Below are 18,325 nucleotides of genomic sequence, written 5' to 3' on the forward strand. Positions count from 1 at the left end.
ACCAACCTATTGTGGTGCCAGTGGCTACTGACTCCTCAATTTCATCAAAGTCCTTGGATGTTGTAAGGGCTCTGAAAATCTATGTGAAGAGGACTGCTCGTCACACAAAATTAGACTCTCTGTCCTGTATGATCCCAAGAAAATTGGGTGTCCTGCTTCTAAGCAGACGATCTCTCGTTGGATCAGATTCACTATCCAGCATGCGTATTCTACGGCAGGATTGCCGTGTCCTACGTCTGTTAAGGCCCACTCCACTCATAAGGTGGGGTCTTCCTGGGCGGCTGCCCGGGGTGTCTCGGCTTTGCAACTTTGCCGAGCTGCAACTTGGTCAGGGTTGAACACGTTTGCAAAGTTCTGCAAGTTCGATACTTTGACTGAACTTCAGATTATCAGAGGCCAATCAGTTCTGCAGGAGCCTCCGCGCTCTCCCTCCCGTTCTGGGAGCTTTGGTACATCCCCATGGTACTAATGTGGACAAAAGCATCCTCTAGGACGTAAGAGAAAAAATAGAATTTTGCTTACCTACCGGTAAATCCTTTTCTCGTAGTCCGTAGAGGATGCTGGGCGCCTGCCCAGCACTTTGTTTTCCTGCTATCGTTATTTGGTCCAGTACAACTTCGTTTTAGTTGAGTACTGCATTTTTACTTGGTAAGTAATTTTTCAGCGGTTGCTGAGTTTTCAAGCTAAGTTAGCTTGATGTGCCTTGTGGGTGTGAGTTGGTGTGAATCTCGCCACTATCTGTGTTAAATCCTTCTCTCAAAGATTTCAGTCTCCTCGGACACAGTTTATTGACTGAGTCTGGTAGGAGGGGCATAGAGGGAGGAGCCAGTCCACACACTCAAACTCTTAAAGTGCCAATGGCTCCTGGTGGACCCGTTTATACCCCATGGTACTAATGTGGACCCCAGCATCCCCTACGGACTACGAGAAAAGGATTTACGGGTAGGTAACCAAAATCCTATTTTTATTTCTCACATTTTACTCGGTTTGATTTCTGTTATGTAAACAGTTGTCTTGTGAATGGTTTAATGTTTTATACCTCTTATACCCCTTTCACATCACAAATGCCGGGTACAACCCAGTAACTGGAAACTGGTGGGACCCGGCATTTGACCCTAACAACTGTCTCCCTGACCTGGCAATTTGCTGGGTCAGGTTGCCATAGCAGTGGGGGTGGGGGTGGGGGTGGGGGGGGGGGGGGGGTAGGGCCTCATGGCATCTTGTCCACCGAGAGGGGCTATTTGGCATGACTGCAGCATTGATGTATAAGGGCACATCTGTATCTCCAATTGTATTTTTTTGCTTAAAGTAGTGTACAGATATGTTTATGACCAGGCAGTATTTGTAACCTGTTTAGGTCTAGATTTACAACCGTATAGTCAGATGTCCTCATTCAGTCATGATTCTAATAGTATTTTTACCTATTTCTAAACAGAGGTGTATTATTAACAACACTCATCGCCTTGTGGAACTATGTGTAGCCAAGCTTTCCCAGGATTGGTTTCCTCTTCTTGAACTTCTTGCTATGGCCTTAAATCCTCATTGTAAATTTCACATCTACAATGGTACACGTCCATCAGAGACCGTTCCAGCTGGAGTACAACTAGCAGAAGATGAGCTGTTTGCCCGTCCTCCTGACCCACGTTCTCCGAAAGTGAGTATTATCTGAACTTGAGCAGTAGTTGCCTCATGGTTATTGCGTTTATATTGGTTTCTGCATCTGTTGTCTCCAGAAGGCGATAAACTGTTAGAAGAAGAAACATTTGAAATCCCTTATTTCCAAATGTATTGAAGAATAATGCCATGGAACTTTTTTAAATATTTTTTTAAATGTAACTACCTTGTTACAGCTAGCAGGGTTGCATGTGCTCCGGGGGAATGTGATAAGCCCACTTTTGTTTTACACCTGTGATTAAATGATTTTTTTTCTGCCCGCTGTACATTTTATGTAGTAAACTAATTTTAGTTGCAATGATGCCCCCTATCTAGCGCCCCTGGAGTTGTAACTGCTCCACTTTTTTGAGAATGTCCTTGTGACTTGAATAGATGATTAAGCAGTCTTTGGGGTAACTTGACAGTGGAATAAATAATAATAATAATAATAATAATAATAATAAATTATTATTATTATTAATTTGAGTTTTTACCAGTGTATCTTGTCCAAGTAACTAGTTCTGTTTTAGTTTGGACTAGTAAAATATGTTGTGTTTCATGCGGCCTATATAACCCATTAGATTATTCAAGACCTAAAAGCTAGACAGAGAAACAAAACAATCACACTTGTTGTCAAAGTACTCTTTAAGGGAGTCATTCTGACCCGTTCACTCTGCTGAAGGCTGTAGCAGGGATGCGCCAGCAGACGCGCATACAGCCAATCAGGTGAGTGCCACGAAGTAGCGCTTCCTGATTGGCTGAAGGGACCTTTTTGTGACAGCAGTCACGTGGGGTCCCGGCATTCGTGGAAAGGGGTTACATGTGTAAACATGGGACCCCTTTCAGTCCGTTTGGTCCGGGTGTTCGTTTTTTTTTTTTTTTTGCCAAGTACGTGGAATATAATCTGGACACTGGATCAGGTGAGTATAATTTTATTCACAGGTACACGTGGATTCTACTTGGACAAGTGGACAGAGGTCGGCGTGTGAACATAGGTAAGTATGTATGTGTCGACATGTGTGAAATAAAGTTTTACTATCACGGTGTGCGTGTCCTGTTTTTATTTGGGTATTTTCTCTGACGTCCTAGTGGATGCTGGGGACTCCGTCAGGACCATGGGGAATAGCGGCTCCGCAGGAGACAGGGCACAAAATTTAAAAGTTTGACCACTAGGTGGTGTGTACTGGCTCCTCCCCCTATGACCCTCCTCCAAGCCTCAGTTAGGTTTTTGTGCCCGTCCGAGCAGGGTGCAATCTAGGTGGCTCTCATAAAGAGCTGCTTAGAGTAAAAGTTTTGATAGTTTTATTATTTTCAGTGAGTCCTGCTGGCAACAGGCTCACTGCAACGAGGGACCTAGGGGAGAAGAAGTGAACTCACCTGCGTGCAGGATGGATTTGCTTCTTAGGCTACTGGACACTAGCTCCAGAGGGACGATCACAGGTACAGCCTGGATGGGTCACCGGAGCCGCGCCGCCGACCCCCTTGCAGATGCCGAAGTAAGAAGAGGTCCAGAAACCGGCGGCTGAAGGCTTTTCAGTCTTCATGAGGTAGCGCTCAGCACTGCAGCTGTGCGCCATTGCGCTCAGGCACACTTCACACCGGCGGTCACTGAGGGTGCAGGGCGCTGGGGGGGGCGCCCTGGGCAGCAATGTTAATACCTTTCTGGCTAAAAAGAATACATCACATATAGTCCATGAGGCTATATGGATGTATTTCACCCCTGCCAGGTCTCAGAAAAACCGGGAGAAGAGCCCGCCGGAATAGGGGGCGGGGCCTATCTCCTCAGCACACAGCACCATTTTCCTACACAGCTCCGCTGCTAGGAAGGCTCCCAGGCTCTCCCCTGCACTGCACTACAGAAACAGGGTAAAAAACAGAGAGGGGGGGCATTTTTTGGCGATATTATATATATTTAAGCAGCTATAAGGAAACAACACTTATATAAGGTTGTTCCTATATAATTATAGCGCTTTGGTGTGTGCTGGCAAACTCTCCATCTGTCTCCCCAAAGGGCTAGTGGGGTCCTGTCTTCTATCAGAGCATTCCCTGTGTGTCTGCTGTGTGTCGGTACGTGTGTGTCGACATGTATGAGGACGATGTTGGTGTGGAGGCGGAGCAATTGCCGGTAATGGTGATGTCACCCCCTAGGGAGTCGACACCGGAATGGATGGCTTTGTTTATGGAATTACGTGATAATGTCAGCACGCTGCAAAAGTCGGTTGACGACATGAGACGACCGGCAAACCAGTTAGTACCTGTACAGGCGTCTCAAACACCGTCAGGGGCTGTAAAACGCCCTTTGCCTCAGTCGGTCGACACAGACCCAGACACGGACACCGAATCTAGTGTCGACGGTGAAGAAACGAACGTATTTTCCAGTAGGGCCACACGTTATATGATCACGGCAATGAAGGAGGCTTTGCATATCTCTGATACTGCAAGTACCACAAAAAGGGGTATTATGTGGGGTCTGAAAAAACTACCTGTAGTTTTTCCTGAATCAGAGGAATTGAATGACGTGTGTGATGAAGCGTGGGTTACCCCTGATAAAAAACTGCTAATTTCAAAGAAGTTATTGGCGTTATACCCTTTCCCGCCAGAGGTTAGGGCGCGCTGGGAAACACCCCCTAGGGTGGACAAGGCGCTCACACGTTTATCCAAACAAGTGGCGTTACCGTCTCCTGATACGGCCGCCCTCAAGGATCCAGCTGATAGGAGGCTGGAAAATACTCTAAAAAGTATATACACACATACTGGTGTTATACTGCGACCAGCAATCGCCTCAGCCTGGATGTGCAGTGCTGGGGTGGCTTGGTCGGATTCCCTGACTGAAAATATTGATACCCTGGATAGGGACAGTATTTTATTGACTATAGAGCAATTAAAGGATGCATTCCTTTATATGCGAGATGCACAGAGGGATATCTGCACTCTGGCATCAAGAGTAAGTGCGATGTCCATATCTGCCAGAAGAAGTCTATGGACACGACAGTAGTCAGGCGATGCGGATTCCAAACGGCATATGGAAGTATTGCCGTATAAAGGGGAGGAATTATTTGGGGTCGGTCTATCGGATTTGGTAGCCACGGCAACAGCCGGGAAGTCCACCTTTTTACCTCAAGTCCCCTCCCAGCAGAAAAAGACGCAGTCTTTTCAGCCGCAGTCCTTTCGTTCCTATAAGAACAAGCGAGCAAAAGGACATTCATATTTGCCCCGAGGCAAAGGAAAGGGTAAGAGACTGCAGCAAGCAGCCCCTTCCCAGGAGCAGAAGTCCTCCCCGGCTTCTGCAAAGGCCTCAGCATGACGCTGGGACCTTACAAGCGGACTCAGGGGCGGTGGGGGGTCGCCTCAAGAATTTCAGCGCACAGTGGGCTCACTCGCAGGTGGACCCCTGGATCCTGCAGGTAGTATCTCAGGGTTACAGGTTGGAATTCGAGAAGTCTCCCCCTCGCCGGTTCCTAAAATCTGCTTTGCCAACGTCTCCCTCAGACAGGGCGACGGTATTGGAAGCCATTCACAAGCTGTATTCTCAGCAGGTGATAATCAAGGTACCCCTTCTACAACAGGGAAAGGGGTATTACTCCACGCTATTTGTGGTACCGAAGCAGGACGGCTCGGTAAGACCTATTCTAAATCTGAAATCTCTGAACCTGTACATTTATGGTGTCCTTGGACATCAAGGATGCTTACCTTCATGTCCCAATTTGCCCTTCACACCAAGGGTACCTCAGGTTCGTGGTACAAAACTGTCCTTATCCGTTTCAGACGCTGCCGTTTGGATTGTCCACGGCACCCAGGGTCTTTACCAAGGTAATGGCCGAAATGATGATCCTTCTTCGAAGAGAAGGCGTATTAATTATCCCTTACTTGGACGATCTCCTGATAAGGGCAAGATCCAGAGAACAGCTGGAGGTCGGAGTAGCACTAACTCAAGTAGTGCTCCATCAGCACGGGTGGATTCTGAATTTTCCAAAATCCTAACTGATCCCGACGACACGTCTGCTGTTCCTAGGGATGATTCTGGACACTGTTCAGAAAAAGGTATTTCTTCCGGAGGAGAAAGCCAGGGAGTTATCCGAATTAGTCAGGAACCTCCTAAAACCAGGGACAGTGTCTATGCATCAATGCACAAGAGTCCTGGGAAAAATGGTGGCTTCTTACGAAGCGATTCCATTCGGCAGATTCCATGCACGAATTTTTCAGTGGGATCTGCTAGACAAATGGTCCGGATCGCATCTGCAGATGCATCAGCGGATAAAATTGTCGACAAGGACAAGGGTCTCTCTGCTATGGTGGTTGCAGAGTGCTCATCTGTTAGAGGGCCGCAGATTCGGCATACAGAACTGGGTCCTAGTGACCACGGATGCCAGCCTGAGAGGCTGGGGAGCGGTCACACAAGGAAGAAACTTCCAGGGCGTGTGGTCAAGCCTGGAAACGTCTCTTCACATAAATATACTGGAACTAAGAGCAATCTACAATGCTCTAAGCCTGGCAAAACCTCTGCTTCAGGGTCAGCCGGTGTTGATCCAGTCGGACAACATCACGGCAGTCGCCCACGTAAACAGACAGGGCGGCACAAGAAGCAGGAGGGCAATGGCAGAAGCTGCAAGGATTCTTCGCTGGGCGGAAAATCATGTGATAGCACTGTCAGCAGTGTTCATCCCGGGAGTGGACAACTGGGAAGCAGACTTCCTCAGCAGACACGATCTTCACCCGGGAGAGTGGGGACTTCATCCAGAAGTCTTCCACATGATTGTAGTCCATTGGGAAAGACCAATGGTGGACATGATGGCGTCCCGCCTCAACAAAAAAACTGGACAGGTATTGCGCCAGGTCAAGAGACCCTCAGGCAATAGCTGTGGACGCTCTGGTAACACCATGGGTGTACCAGTCAGTGTATGTGTTCCCTCCTCTGCCTCTCATACCCAAGGTACTGAGAATTATACGGCAAAGGGGAGTAAGAACGATACTAGTGGCTCCGGACTGGCCAAGAAGGACTTGGTACCCGGAACTTCAGGAGATGCTCACGGAAGATCCGTGGCCTCTACCTCTAAGAAGGGATCTGCTTCAGCAGGGACCGTGTCTATTCCAAGACTTACCGCGGCTGCGTTTGACGGCATGGCGGTTGAACGCCGGATCCTAAGGGAAAAAGGCATTCCGGAAGAGGTCATCCCTACCCTGGTCAAAGCCAGGAAGGAGGTGACTGCACAACATTATCACCGCATTTGGAGAAAATATGTTGCATGGTGTGAGGCCAGGAAGGCCCCGACAGAGGAATTTCAACTGGGTCGATTCCTACATTTCCTGCAAACAGGATTATCTATGGGCCTCAAATTAGGGTCCATTAAGGTTCAAATTTCGTCCCTGTCGATTTTCTTCCAGAAAGAATTGGCTTCAGTTTCTGAAGTCCAGACTTTTGTAAAAGGAGTACTACATATATAGCCCCCGGTTGTGCCCCCAGTGGCACCGTGGGATCTCAATGTAGTTTTGGATTTTCTCAAATCCCATTGGTTTGAGCCACTCAAATCGGTAGATTTGAAATATCTTACATGGAAAGTGACCATGCTACTGGCCCTGGCTTCAGCCAGGAGAGTGTCGGAATTGGCGGCTTTATCGTATAAAAGCCCATATCTGATTTTCCATTCGGACAGGGCAGAATTGAGGACGCGTCCTCATTTTCTGCCTAAGGTGGTATCAGCGTTTCACCTGAACCAGCCTATTGTGGTGCCTGCGGCTACTAGCGATTTGGAGGATTCCAAGTTGCTGGACGTTGTCAGAGCATTGAAAATATATATTTCAAGGACGGCTGGAGTCAGAAAATCTGACTCGCTGTTTATACTGTATGCACCCAACAAGCTGGGTGCTCCTGCTTCTAAGCAGACGATTGCTCGTTGGATTTGTAGCACAATTCAACTGGCACATTCTGTGGCAGGCCTGCCACAGCCTAAATCTGTCAATGCCCACTCCACAAGGAAGGTGGGCTCATCTTGGGCGGCTGCCCGAGGGGTCTCGGCATTACAACTCTGCCGAGCAGCTTCGTGGTCAGGGGAGAACACGTTTGTAAAATTCTACAAATTTGATACCCTGGCTAAGGAGGACCTGGAGTTCTCTCATTCGGTGCTGCAGAGTCATCCGCACTCTCCCGCCCGTTTGGGAGCTTTGGTATAATCCCCATGGTCCTGACGGAGTCCCCAGCATCCACTAGGACGTCAGAGAAAATAAGAATTTACTCACCGGTAATTCTATTTCTCGTAGTCCGTAGTGGATGCTGGGCGCCCATCCCAAGTGCGGATTGTCTGCAATACTTGTACATAGTTATTGTTACAAAAAAATCGGGTTGTTTATTGTTGTGAGCCATCTTTTCACAAGTTGTACGGTGTGATTGGTGTGGCTGGTATGAGTCTTACCCGGGATTCAAAATCCTTCCTTATTGTGTACGCTCGTCCGGGCACAGTATCCTAACTGAGGCTTGGAGGAGGGTCATAGGGGGAGGAGCCAGTACACACCACCTAGTGGTCAAACTTTTAAATTTTGTGCCCTGTCTCCTGCGGAGCCGCTATTCCCCATGGTCCTGACGGAGTCCCCAGCATCCACTACGGACTACGAGAAATAGAATTACCGGTGAGTAAATTCTTATTTTTTTTCCAGTAGAACTACAGGTACCATCGGGCCCGTTTTTCTCCCGCATGCTGGTACTTGTGGTTCTCCAAGTACCAGCTTGCAGGGAGGCTTGCTGGGACTTGTAGTACTACTGGAAAAAACAATACTTTCAATTTTCTCAAGGCTATCAGCCCCCCATCCGCAGCCCTTGGATGGGGGGGACACAGCCTCGGGCTTCACCCCTGGCCCTTGGGTGGCTGGGGGGGGACCCCTTGATTGAAGGGGTCCCCACTCCCCCAGGGTACCCCGGCCAAGGGTGACTAGTTGGATATTTAATGCCACGGCCGCAGGGCGCTGTATAAAAGTGACCCCCGGCTGTGGCATTATCTGTCCAGCTAGTGGAGCCCGATGCTGGTGTAAAAAATACGGGGGACCCCTACTCTTTTTGTCCCCCGTATATTTTGCACCAGGCGCAGAGCCCGGTGCTGGTTTTAAAAATACGGGGGATCCCCTGTCAGTTTCCCCCCCCGGATTTTTAGAACCAGGACCGGCTCGAAGAGCCCGAGGCTGGTTATGCTTAGGAGGGGGGACCCCACGCAATGTTTTTTCTGATTTTTACCATTCCATTTAAAAAATAAATAAATAAATAAATAATATTTTTAAAAATATATAAATAATACTTGTGCCTCCAAAATAGACAAACCAAGTACCTAATCCCTTCTAATATAAATAGATATGCTATTACCAATAAAAAAAAACACCAAAAAAAACATGTTTTAAATTTTTTTTATTAGATTCTGCCACCAAAGTGTGGCGGATTGAAAATGACGAATTTACTGTCTAAAAGCACTGTTGTCGAATTTCCAAACTTCAATTGAATATACTTTTGGCGAATTGCCGCATTTGTACCATTGCAGAAATGTCGAATTTCAAAAAGTCGCATTTGGAAAGTCCGTTTTTTTTGAAGGAAAGTACTGAATTGCATTGTCGATTTTTTTTTTTTTTTTTTTTGGGGGCGAAAATGTCCCGTTTTTCGACATTTTCGGGAATTCGACCACAATTGCATATACCCCATAATATTAGCTGCGGTAATTGTTCGCACAAAATAGGCTTTTATCAGTCTATCCAATTATAGCCCATTTTTTCCATGCCAAAAATTTCCTATTTTCGCATGGAAACACATTCTATTTGTGAAAACCCACGGACCTATTTTTTTTTTCTTCCCGCGGCTGCAGAAAGCTTGGTGACTTATCTGGGACCTTCAGGCGAAAGAAATGCACTGATAAGTGCCAGCCTTGGGGGTAATACTTTAGCTCTGGATAAGCAACTTAGTGTGGCTAATTGGAAACCGCCCACAGTATTAGTATTATTAAGTAGAGCTTTTTTTTTTTTTATACTGGTTGATGAACATAATGTTGAGTTTACCTCTCAATGTTTACTGACTTCACACCAAAAAGAAACGTACTTTACCAGTAAAGTGTTTAGCAGTTGGTTTGTATACACTTGAAAAAAAGTGGATAAAAGTGAAGCCCTTACATTGTACTTTGTCCTTTTAACAGAGCATTCAAAGTATACTCTCAAAGCATCCCTGCAGCTTAGTGTACAAAGTGCATCACATTAATGCTTGCTAACACTGCAGTTAATGCTGAAACTGGCATGAAGTGCAAGCTTGTCAAAGTGTGTGCTTTTGTACAAGTCCTTGCTTACATTACTGGTTCAACTATCAGCTAAAGGACAATTATGCAGGCTTTTAGATCATGCACAATGCCTGTGTCTGTCAACTCTAACTAGAAGGCCATGCAAATATATTCTATAGATTAGCACATTAGAAGGAGTAATTGTACCAGTGAATGATTTGAATTGAAATGTCCATAACGTAGGCCAACCAAATATATCCACCGTTGCAACTAAAAGCTGCAGTTGCAAAAATGACACGTTAAACAGCCTCCACTTAACATGCTTTAATGTTACTGTGACATCCTCATTCTCAATAATTCCCAAATAGTCACTGGCATCTTATACCATATACTAATTGTATTGTCATCATGTTAAAGCCTAATTTAGCAATTTCTGCCTGTAATGTTTACAGTCTGTGTTAAGTGGAAAAGGAGAGAAAGGGCTCCATTTACACTGCTCAAAAAAATAAAGGGAACACTTAAACAACACATCCTAGATCTGAATGAATGAAATAATATTAAATACTTTGTTCTTTACATAGTTGAATGTGCTGACAACAAAATCACGCAAAAATGATCAATGGAAATCAAATTTATTAACCCATGGAGGTCTGGATTTGGAGTCACACTCAAAATTAAAGTGGAAAAACACACTACAGGCTGATCCAACTTTGATGTAATGTCCTTAAAACAAGTCAAAATGAGGCTCGGTAGTGTGTGTGGCCTCCACGTGCCTGTATGACCTCACTACAACGCCTGGGCATGCTCCTGTTGAGGTGGAGGATGGTCTCCTAAGGGATCTCCTCCCAGTCCTGGACTAAAGCATCCGCCAACTCCTGGACAGTCTGTGGTGCAACGTGGTGTTGGGGGATGGAGCGAGACATGATGTCCCAGATGTGCTCAATTGGATTCAGGTCTGGGGAACGGGCGGGCCAGTCCATAGCATCAATGCCTTTGTCTTGCAGGAACTGCTGACACACTCCAGCCACATGAGGTCTAGCATTGTCTTGCATTAGGAGGAACCCAGGGCCAACCGCACCAGCATATGGTCTCACAAGGGGTCTTAGGATCTCATCTCGGTACCTAATGGCAGTCAGGCTACCTCTGGCGAGCACATGGAGGACTGTGCAGCCCCCCAAAGAAATGTCACCCCACACCATTACTGACCCACTGCCAAACCGGTCATGCTGGAGGATGTTGCAAGCAGCAGAACGTTCTCCTTGGCGTCTCCAGACTCTGTCACGTCTGTCACATGTGCTCAGTGGGAACCTGCTTTCATCTGTGAAGAGCACAGGGCGCCAGTGGCGAATTTGACAATCTTGGTGTTCTCTGGCAAATGCCAAACATCCGGAACGGTGTTGGGCTGTAAGCACAACCCCCACCTGTGGACGTCGGGCCCTCATACCACCCTCATGGAGTCTGTTTCTGATCGTTTGAGTAGACACATGCACATTTGTGGCTTGCTGGAGGTCATTTTGCAGGGCTCTGGCAATGCTCCTCCTGTTCCTCCTTGCACAAAGGCGGTGGTATCGGTCCTGCTGCTGGGTTGTTGCCCTCCTACGGTCTCCTCCACGTCTCCTGATGTACTGGCCTGTCTCCTGGTAGCTCCTCCATGCCCTGGACACTACGCTGACAGATGCAGCAAACCTTCTTGCCACAGCTCGCATTGATGTGCCATCCTGGATGAGCTGCACTACCGGAGCCACTTGTGTGGGTTGTAGACTCCGTCTCATGCTACCACTAGAATGAAAGCACCGCCAGCTTTCAAAAGTGACCAAAACATCAGCCAGAAAGCATAGGAGCTGAGAAGTGTTCTGTGGTCACCACGTGCAGAACAACTCCTTTATTGGGGGTGTCTTGCTAACTGCCTGTAATTTCCACCTGTTCTCTATTCCATTTGCACAACAGCATGTGAAATTGATTGTCAATCAGTGTTGCTTCTTAAGTGGACAGTTTGATTTCACAGAAGTATGATTTGAAGTTACATTGCTTTGTTTAAGTGTTCCATTTATTTTTTGGAGCAGCGTATACAATGGTTGTGTCAAAATAGCTTTTAAAAAAATTTTTTTTTTTAGTTTTAATATATTTTAAGTATTCTTTTTTAAATTTTTTTTCTTTCTTTGCCCCTAGAAAATGGTTGGGGTATTTATCTACATTTGGGGTATAGTCCCATTACAACCAACTCGTAAATTAAAAAAAAACAACAAAAATAGTTTCTATGGGCATGATTCAATTCAGTGAAAGTTGAATAGCACCGGGAATAGGCGCTATTCAATACAGCGCAGTGGTAAGTCGGAAAATGTAAGAGGATGGTGGTGTACCCTTGGGCGCCTACCCTTTCTGTGGTCTTATGAGAGGGCCAAAACAATGGTCACCTTATAACATGGGTCGATGTATATGTGCAAGTGTGATTTGAAAACTGATAACGTAAAGTGTTGTATAAAATTAACACATATTTAATACACAATTACATATAAAACAACTTATAAAAGCTTACCAATAAGGTAAGCTAGGAGCCGCAGGTGTTAAATAGGGCAGGGTGGTCCAAGCTTCACCCTGCTCAGGCTCCTAAGCTTAATAATGGGTCAATGTCCCCGGATGGATGACAATACTCGTACAGTTTTGTTCAAACAAAGCAGAAACGTACCAGTGAGGTAGCTGCGGAGCCGTAGGTTTTGTAATAAGCAGGGTGGTCCAGACTTCACCCTGCTCTGGCTCCCAAGTTTACCACAGGTCGGTGTCAGATGGATGAACAATCGGTATTCCTTCTTTGGTCCGGTAGCCGTAGATCCATCCAATATGTGTTAATTTTATACAACACTTTACGTTATCAGTTTTCAAATCACACTTGCACATATACATCTACCCATGTTATAAGGTGACCATTGTTTTGGCCCTCTCATAAGACCACAGAAAGGGTAGGCGCCCAAGGTACACCACCATCCTCTTACATTTATACTTCTTGGGGTAAAGAAGGAAAACCCCGTAGGTGTATCCCAGGCTGCCTGGTTCCTTTCTAGCGCCCAATAAGTTTTCCCACACCCTGCAAGCACTTTGTAAGTCGGAAAATGCCTGTTCTCCCGGACTAAACAGGGTGTTTTGTCGAGAGAACAGGCATTCTCCGACTTAAGTGCCCAGTACAGCGCTGTTTTTGCCACGCTAAGGGCAGAAATCAGCATCGCACCGACACTTTTGGCGAATTTCTGCTAGCACCCCAGGGGGATAAGAGAAGAAATCCCGTACTTGGGTGTCACACAGCGCCATATTGAATAGCACCGTGAGCTACTTACCGGTGCTATTCAATTGTCAATGAATTGAATTGTGTACAATGTGTGTGTTTGATATCAGGTTGTATCATTGACATACATAAAATGACTATTTTGTTTAACATGGTGTTTTGGGTTTTTTTTTAAGCGACAAATTTATTGTAAAAGGATGCACATAAATGGAAGGAGATTGTTTCAGGGATAGGTAAATTAAACATTTTATTTTTACCCTGCCTTTTAAGTTAGTTGAGAAACCTGATAGGGTATGTTCACTCTACTGTATAGATGAGCAAAAAAACGCATGCAACCCTCTGACATTGGTAACAAAACCATACTGTAATTTTTTTTTTTACATGTGATTTTATTTCTGCTACTATCACTTGTCATTCTTCTGTTTTTAATCCATTTATTTATACAGGGTTCATTAGTAACCTGGGAAACTGTGGCCGATTAAATTTTTACCCCGTGGCTACTACTAGGGGCAGAAAAATGGCGCAATTCAATTGTTGCTCCGTTTAGATGCCTGGTAGCCACGGGGAGGACATTTCTTTAACCTCCTGAGGTGCCATAAGAAATGTGCACTAAGTCGGCACTTTGGGCGGAAGGCCAAAGCAGGACTCTAGACTGGTTTAGCCGTTTTACACAGCTAAACCCTGTTTGTTTGGGCGCGATATGCATGTGCACTCAAACTACAATTGGATTGTGACATTTGGGGTTCTGAACAGTCCCATTTACACAAGAAAATTAGACTCCCAAAACAAATGAATCAGCCCCTATTTGTCAGTTTTCCATGTACTAGCCAGTGATTTCTTGCATGTCATAGTAAATGTATACAAAGAAGAATAATTGTGACAGAGATCAGTTTGTCTGGGTGCACTCTGCCCCCTTCATGAATCTAATCTATAGTATTTTTACTTTAATAATTTATCAATCTTTATAAACATAAGGTACCAATACCCACATGGATTATCATCCTATATGCATGATCTCCCATACGGTATTATAATGGCCTGAATATTAGGCCATACAAAGCAAAATATAAAAAAAATATTTTTTGTTTAGAAATAGAAAAACAAGAAAAAAAGAAATGTTTATTAGACAGATTTCTGTCTTGTGTGAAATGTTGAATAAAATAAAATTGTTAAAACCAAATCGTGTGCCGCTTGTTATATCTTGTATATTTTGTATCACTCTTATGATGAGTATAAGTGTTCTAAGCTCCAATTATTTATATATATGCACCTAGTGAATATCAGTATAGTGCTCTTCTACCCAAATGTTTTTGCTATGCTATACCTATACATGAACAATGTAATCGTTTTGAGTGTACCACACTTATATTACATTTGGCAGTGTGAAAAGAAATAACAAATTACAGTTCCTGTCCAGGTTTTAGTGTCAACACTGTATTTATTTATTTATTTATAGACAATAATATGTTTACATTTCCCACTACTCTGTGTGTCATGTTGACATTGTATCCACTCATTCCTCTGACAGTGATAGGTTTCAAATACACACTGCATTATGTGCAGGGACTGGCAACAAATGTTGCTGCATATGTATCAGTATAAATTCTTGGCAATCTGCCAGTCTTCCTGTACTGCACAGATTTAGAGATGTGATTGCTTCTTATTCTTTAACCACGAATGATGCTGAAGTGTTCACTCTGTTTCAAACTATGTTCTATAACCATATATTTCTCATATGTATGATAGATATAATATCAATTGCTGCTTCTTATGATTTAGGGTAAATGATGGGGAATTGAATATACCAGTCCCCTTATTCACATCATTTGCATAAATTCCATAAATTATGTTATGCAGTTATAATAAGAGGCATGCATATGTGGGGATGAGGGCTACAATAGGCTGTCAGTCCGTACTGAGCCTCACCAGCAATCCTGGGTTATTAGGAAACGGACTATGTCAGAGAATATAGCACAGTTGATGTTAAAGTGAGCTTGCTTTCTTATGTACAAGACCCATAAGCTGGCATGCTCCGCATGGTTTAATATATGTTAAACAAAAACGAAATGCAAGTTTCTGACAGCCTAAGTATGGTCATATAATCCTCATGCCCTCCCTCCTATGGTCGCATATCATTATACATAACTATGTATCTGAGGGTGTCTCTTTCTTTGAGTATACATAAGCATCAGATTGTTGGTCATTCTCCTAAGATGATAAGCTATCACATGAATGTACGATACATGGGCAGATAAATTAGGAGCTTTTAGAACAACACATTAGTATTAGCGGCGCACGGCTACACCAATGCGCATTTCGCTCTTTGTTAGAGCTTCTTCTGGGCTGTAGCGTCCAGCGCCCGCCTCCTCATGCAGTTTATACCATGAGGGGACCATGGATAATAAGATCTAGGAAGGTTATGCTCTCCTGACTGATCTCAGATGTTAATTTCAGATTGAATTCATTATCATTTAAAATTGATATGAACTCTTCAAGGTTCTCCTTCTCTCCCTCCTAAATGATCAAAATATCGTCTATGAATCTGTGCCAACTTATGTGTTCCGTGTGCTTGGCATTGACGTCATTAAAAACCCACTCCTTCTCCCACCATCCCAAGTATATATTCGCATATGTCGGGGCACAAGTACTCCCCATAGCGGTGCCCCGCACTTGAAGGAAGTATTTGTCATCAAATAAGAAGAAGTTTTTGGTTAATACAAAGTTCAACAATTGTAGTAGGAAGTCATCAAAATCTTGGTGTCTGCCCATGCTGAGAAAGTATTTAACAGCTCTTATTCCAATATCATGGCTAATGCTCGTGTATAATGCCTCGACATCACACGTGCATAGCCATGTATTGGGTTGTAAGTGGATATTTTCAAGTTTATTGAGTACATCCATAGAGTCTCGTATATACGAGGGTAATTCTAGTACGAAGCTTCTTAAGTTTAGATCTATAAAGATACTGGCTTTTTCGGCCATACTATCAATACCTGATATTATCGGTCTTCCAGGCGGGCATTCTTTACACTTGTGTACTTTAGGTAACATATTCAAGGTAGGTACCTTTGAATCTTTAACTTCGAGATAGTCAGCTCCTGTTTTAGTAATTATCTCATCCTGTAATGCATTGCTAACGAGTATTATACTCCTTTAGAAAATTCGCTGTCGGATTAAATATCAATCTCTTGTACGTTGAGATATCTGAAAGTTGCCTATATGCCTCCTTTAAATAAAGTTCCTTGCTCCAAAGGACGATGTTCCCCCCTTTGTGGAGGGTAAACGAATTAGGCATGAGGATTAATTGCCTATACCGCAAGTCTGAGAAACGGACGGGAGGTTTGAAAATCCCCCGCCCGCCAATGACAGTGAGATGTGAATACAGCGGACATGACGATTGGTCCCCCCACGGTATAAACTGCATGAGGAGGCGGGCGCCGGACGCTACAGCCCAGAAGAAGCTCTAACAAAGAGCGAAATGCGCATTGGTGTAGCCGTGCGCCGCTAATACTAATGTGTTGTTCTAAAAGCACCTAATTTATCTGCCCATGTATCGTACATTTATGTGATAGCTTATCTTAGGAGAATAACCAACAATCTGATGCTTATGTATACTCAGAGACACCCTCAGATACATAGTTATGTATAATGATATGCGACCATAGGAGGGAGGGCATGAGGATTATATGACCATACTTAGGCTGTCAGAAACTTGCATTTCGTTTTTGTTTAACATATATTAAACCATGCGGAGCATGCCAGCTTATGGGTCTTGTACATAAGAAAGCAAGCTCACTTTAACATCAACTATGCTATATTCTCTGACATAGTCCGTTTCCTAATAACCCAGGATTGCTGGTGAGGCTCAGTACGGACTGACAGCCTATTGTAGCCCTCATCCCCACATATGCATGCCTCTTATTATAACTGCATAACATAATTTATGGAATTTATGCAAAAATGGTGTGAAATAAGGGGACTGGTATATTTAATTCCCCATCATTTATCCTAAATCATAAGAAGCAGCAATTGATATTATATCTATCATACATATGAGAAATATATGGTTATACAACATAGTTTGAACTGAGAGTGAACACTTCAGCATCATTCGTGGTTAAAGAATAAGAAGCAATCACATCTCTAAATCTGTGCAGTACAGGAAGACTGGCAGATTGCCAAGAATTTATACTGATACATATGCAGCAACATTTGTTGCCAGTCCCTGCACATAAAGCAGTGTGTATTTGAAACCTATCACTGTCAGAGGAATGAGTGGATACAATGTCAACATCGCACACAGAGTAGTGGGAAATTTAAACATTATTGTCTATCAATAAATATAAAGCAGATACAGTGTTGACACTAAAACCTGGACAGGAACTGTAATTTGTTATTTCTTTTCACACTGCCAAATGTAATATGTGTGGTACACTCAAAACGATTACATTGTTCATGTATAGGTATAGCACAGCAAAAACATTTGGGTAGAAGAGCACTATACTGATATTCACTAGGTGCATATATATAAATAATTGGAGCTTAGAACACTTATACTCATCATAAGAGTGATATAAAATATACAAGATATAACAAGCGGCACACGATTTGGTTTTAACAATTTTATTTTATTCTTACTTTCACACAAGACAGAAATCTGTCTAATAAACATTTCTTCTTTTCACGTTTTTCTATTTCTAAACAAAAAATGTTTTTTTAATATTTCGCTTTGTATGGCCTAATATTCAGGCCATTATAATACCGTATGGGAGATCATGCATATAGGATGATATTCCATGTGGGTATTGGTACCTTATGTTTATAAAGATTGATAAATTATTAAAGTAAAAATACTATAGATTAGATTCATGAAGGGGGCAGAGTGCACCCAGACAAACTGATCTCTGTCACAATTATTCTTCTTTGTATACATTTTGTAGATCAGTGGGTAGCACCAGTGTTAAAATTATTTGAATGTATCTAGTTGAAATCTAACGCTTAACCCCTTATATTAAAATCCATTTATCATTAGTTCTGGTGCGGGATTTTCTTTCTCTAAAATGTCATAGTAAATGTAAAGCTGGCTGCAAAAAAATGTTGGATACTTCCTTGTGTAGGGGACACAATTTTGATGTGACTACTCGAGTCAGTTGGGGTG

The 18,325-nt window shown here is 43.8% G+C and overlaps 1 protein-coding gene across 6 annotated transcripts in view; it reads left to right on the forward strand.

Moving 5' to 3' along the window:
• USP9X (ubiquitin specific peptidase 9 X-linked) overlaps window positions 1–18,325 on the forward strand; it is a 500,932-nt gene that overhangs the window by 191,757 nt on the left and 290,850 nt on the right. For all 6 annotated transcript variants that reach the window (XM_063955597.1, XM_063955592.1, XM_063955595.1 and 3 more), the window contains exon 6: window positions 1,436–1,654. In XM_063955597.1, the coding sequence (XP_063811667.1) occupies window positions 1,436–1,654 (219 nt within the window). The remainder of the gene's footprint in view (window positions 1–1,435; window positions 1,655–18,325) is intronic.

The sequence above is a fragment of the Pseudophryne corroboree genome, chromosome 2, assembly GCF_028390025.1.
Source record: "Pseudophryne corroboree isolate aPseCor3 chromosome 2, aPseCor3.hap2, whole genome shotgun sequence".
Lineage (NCBI taxonomy): Eukaryota > Metazoa > Chordata > Amphibia > Anura > Myobatrachidae > Pseudophryne > Pseudophryne corroboree.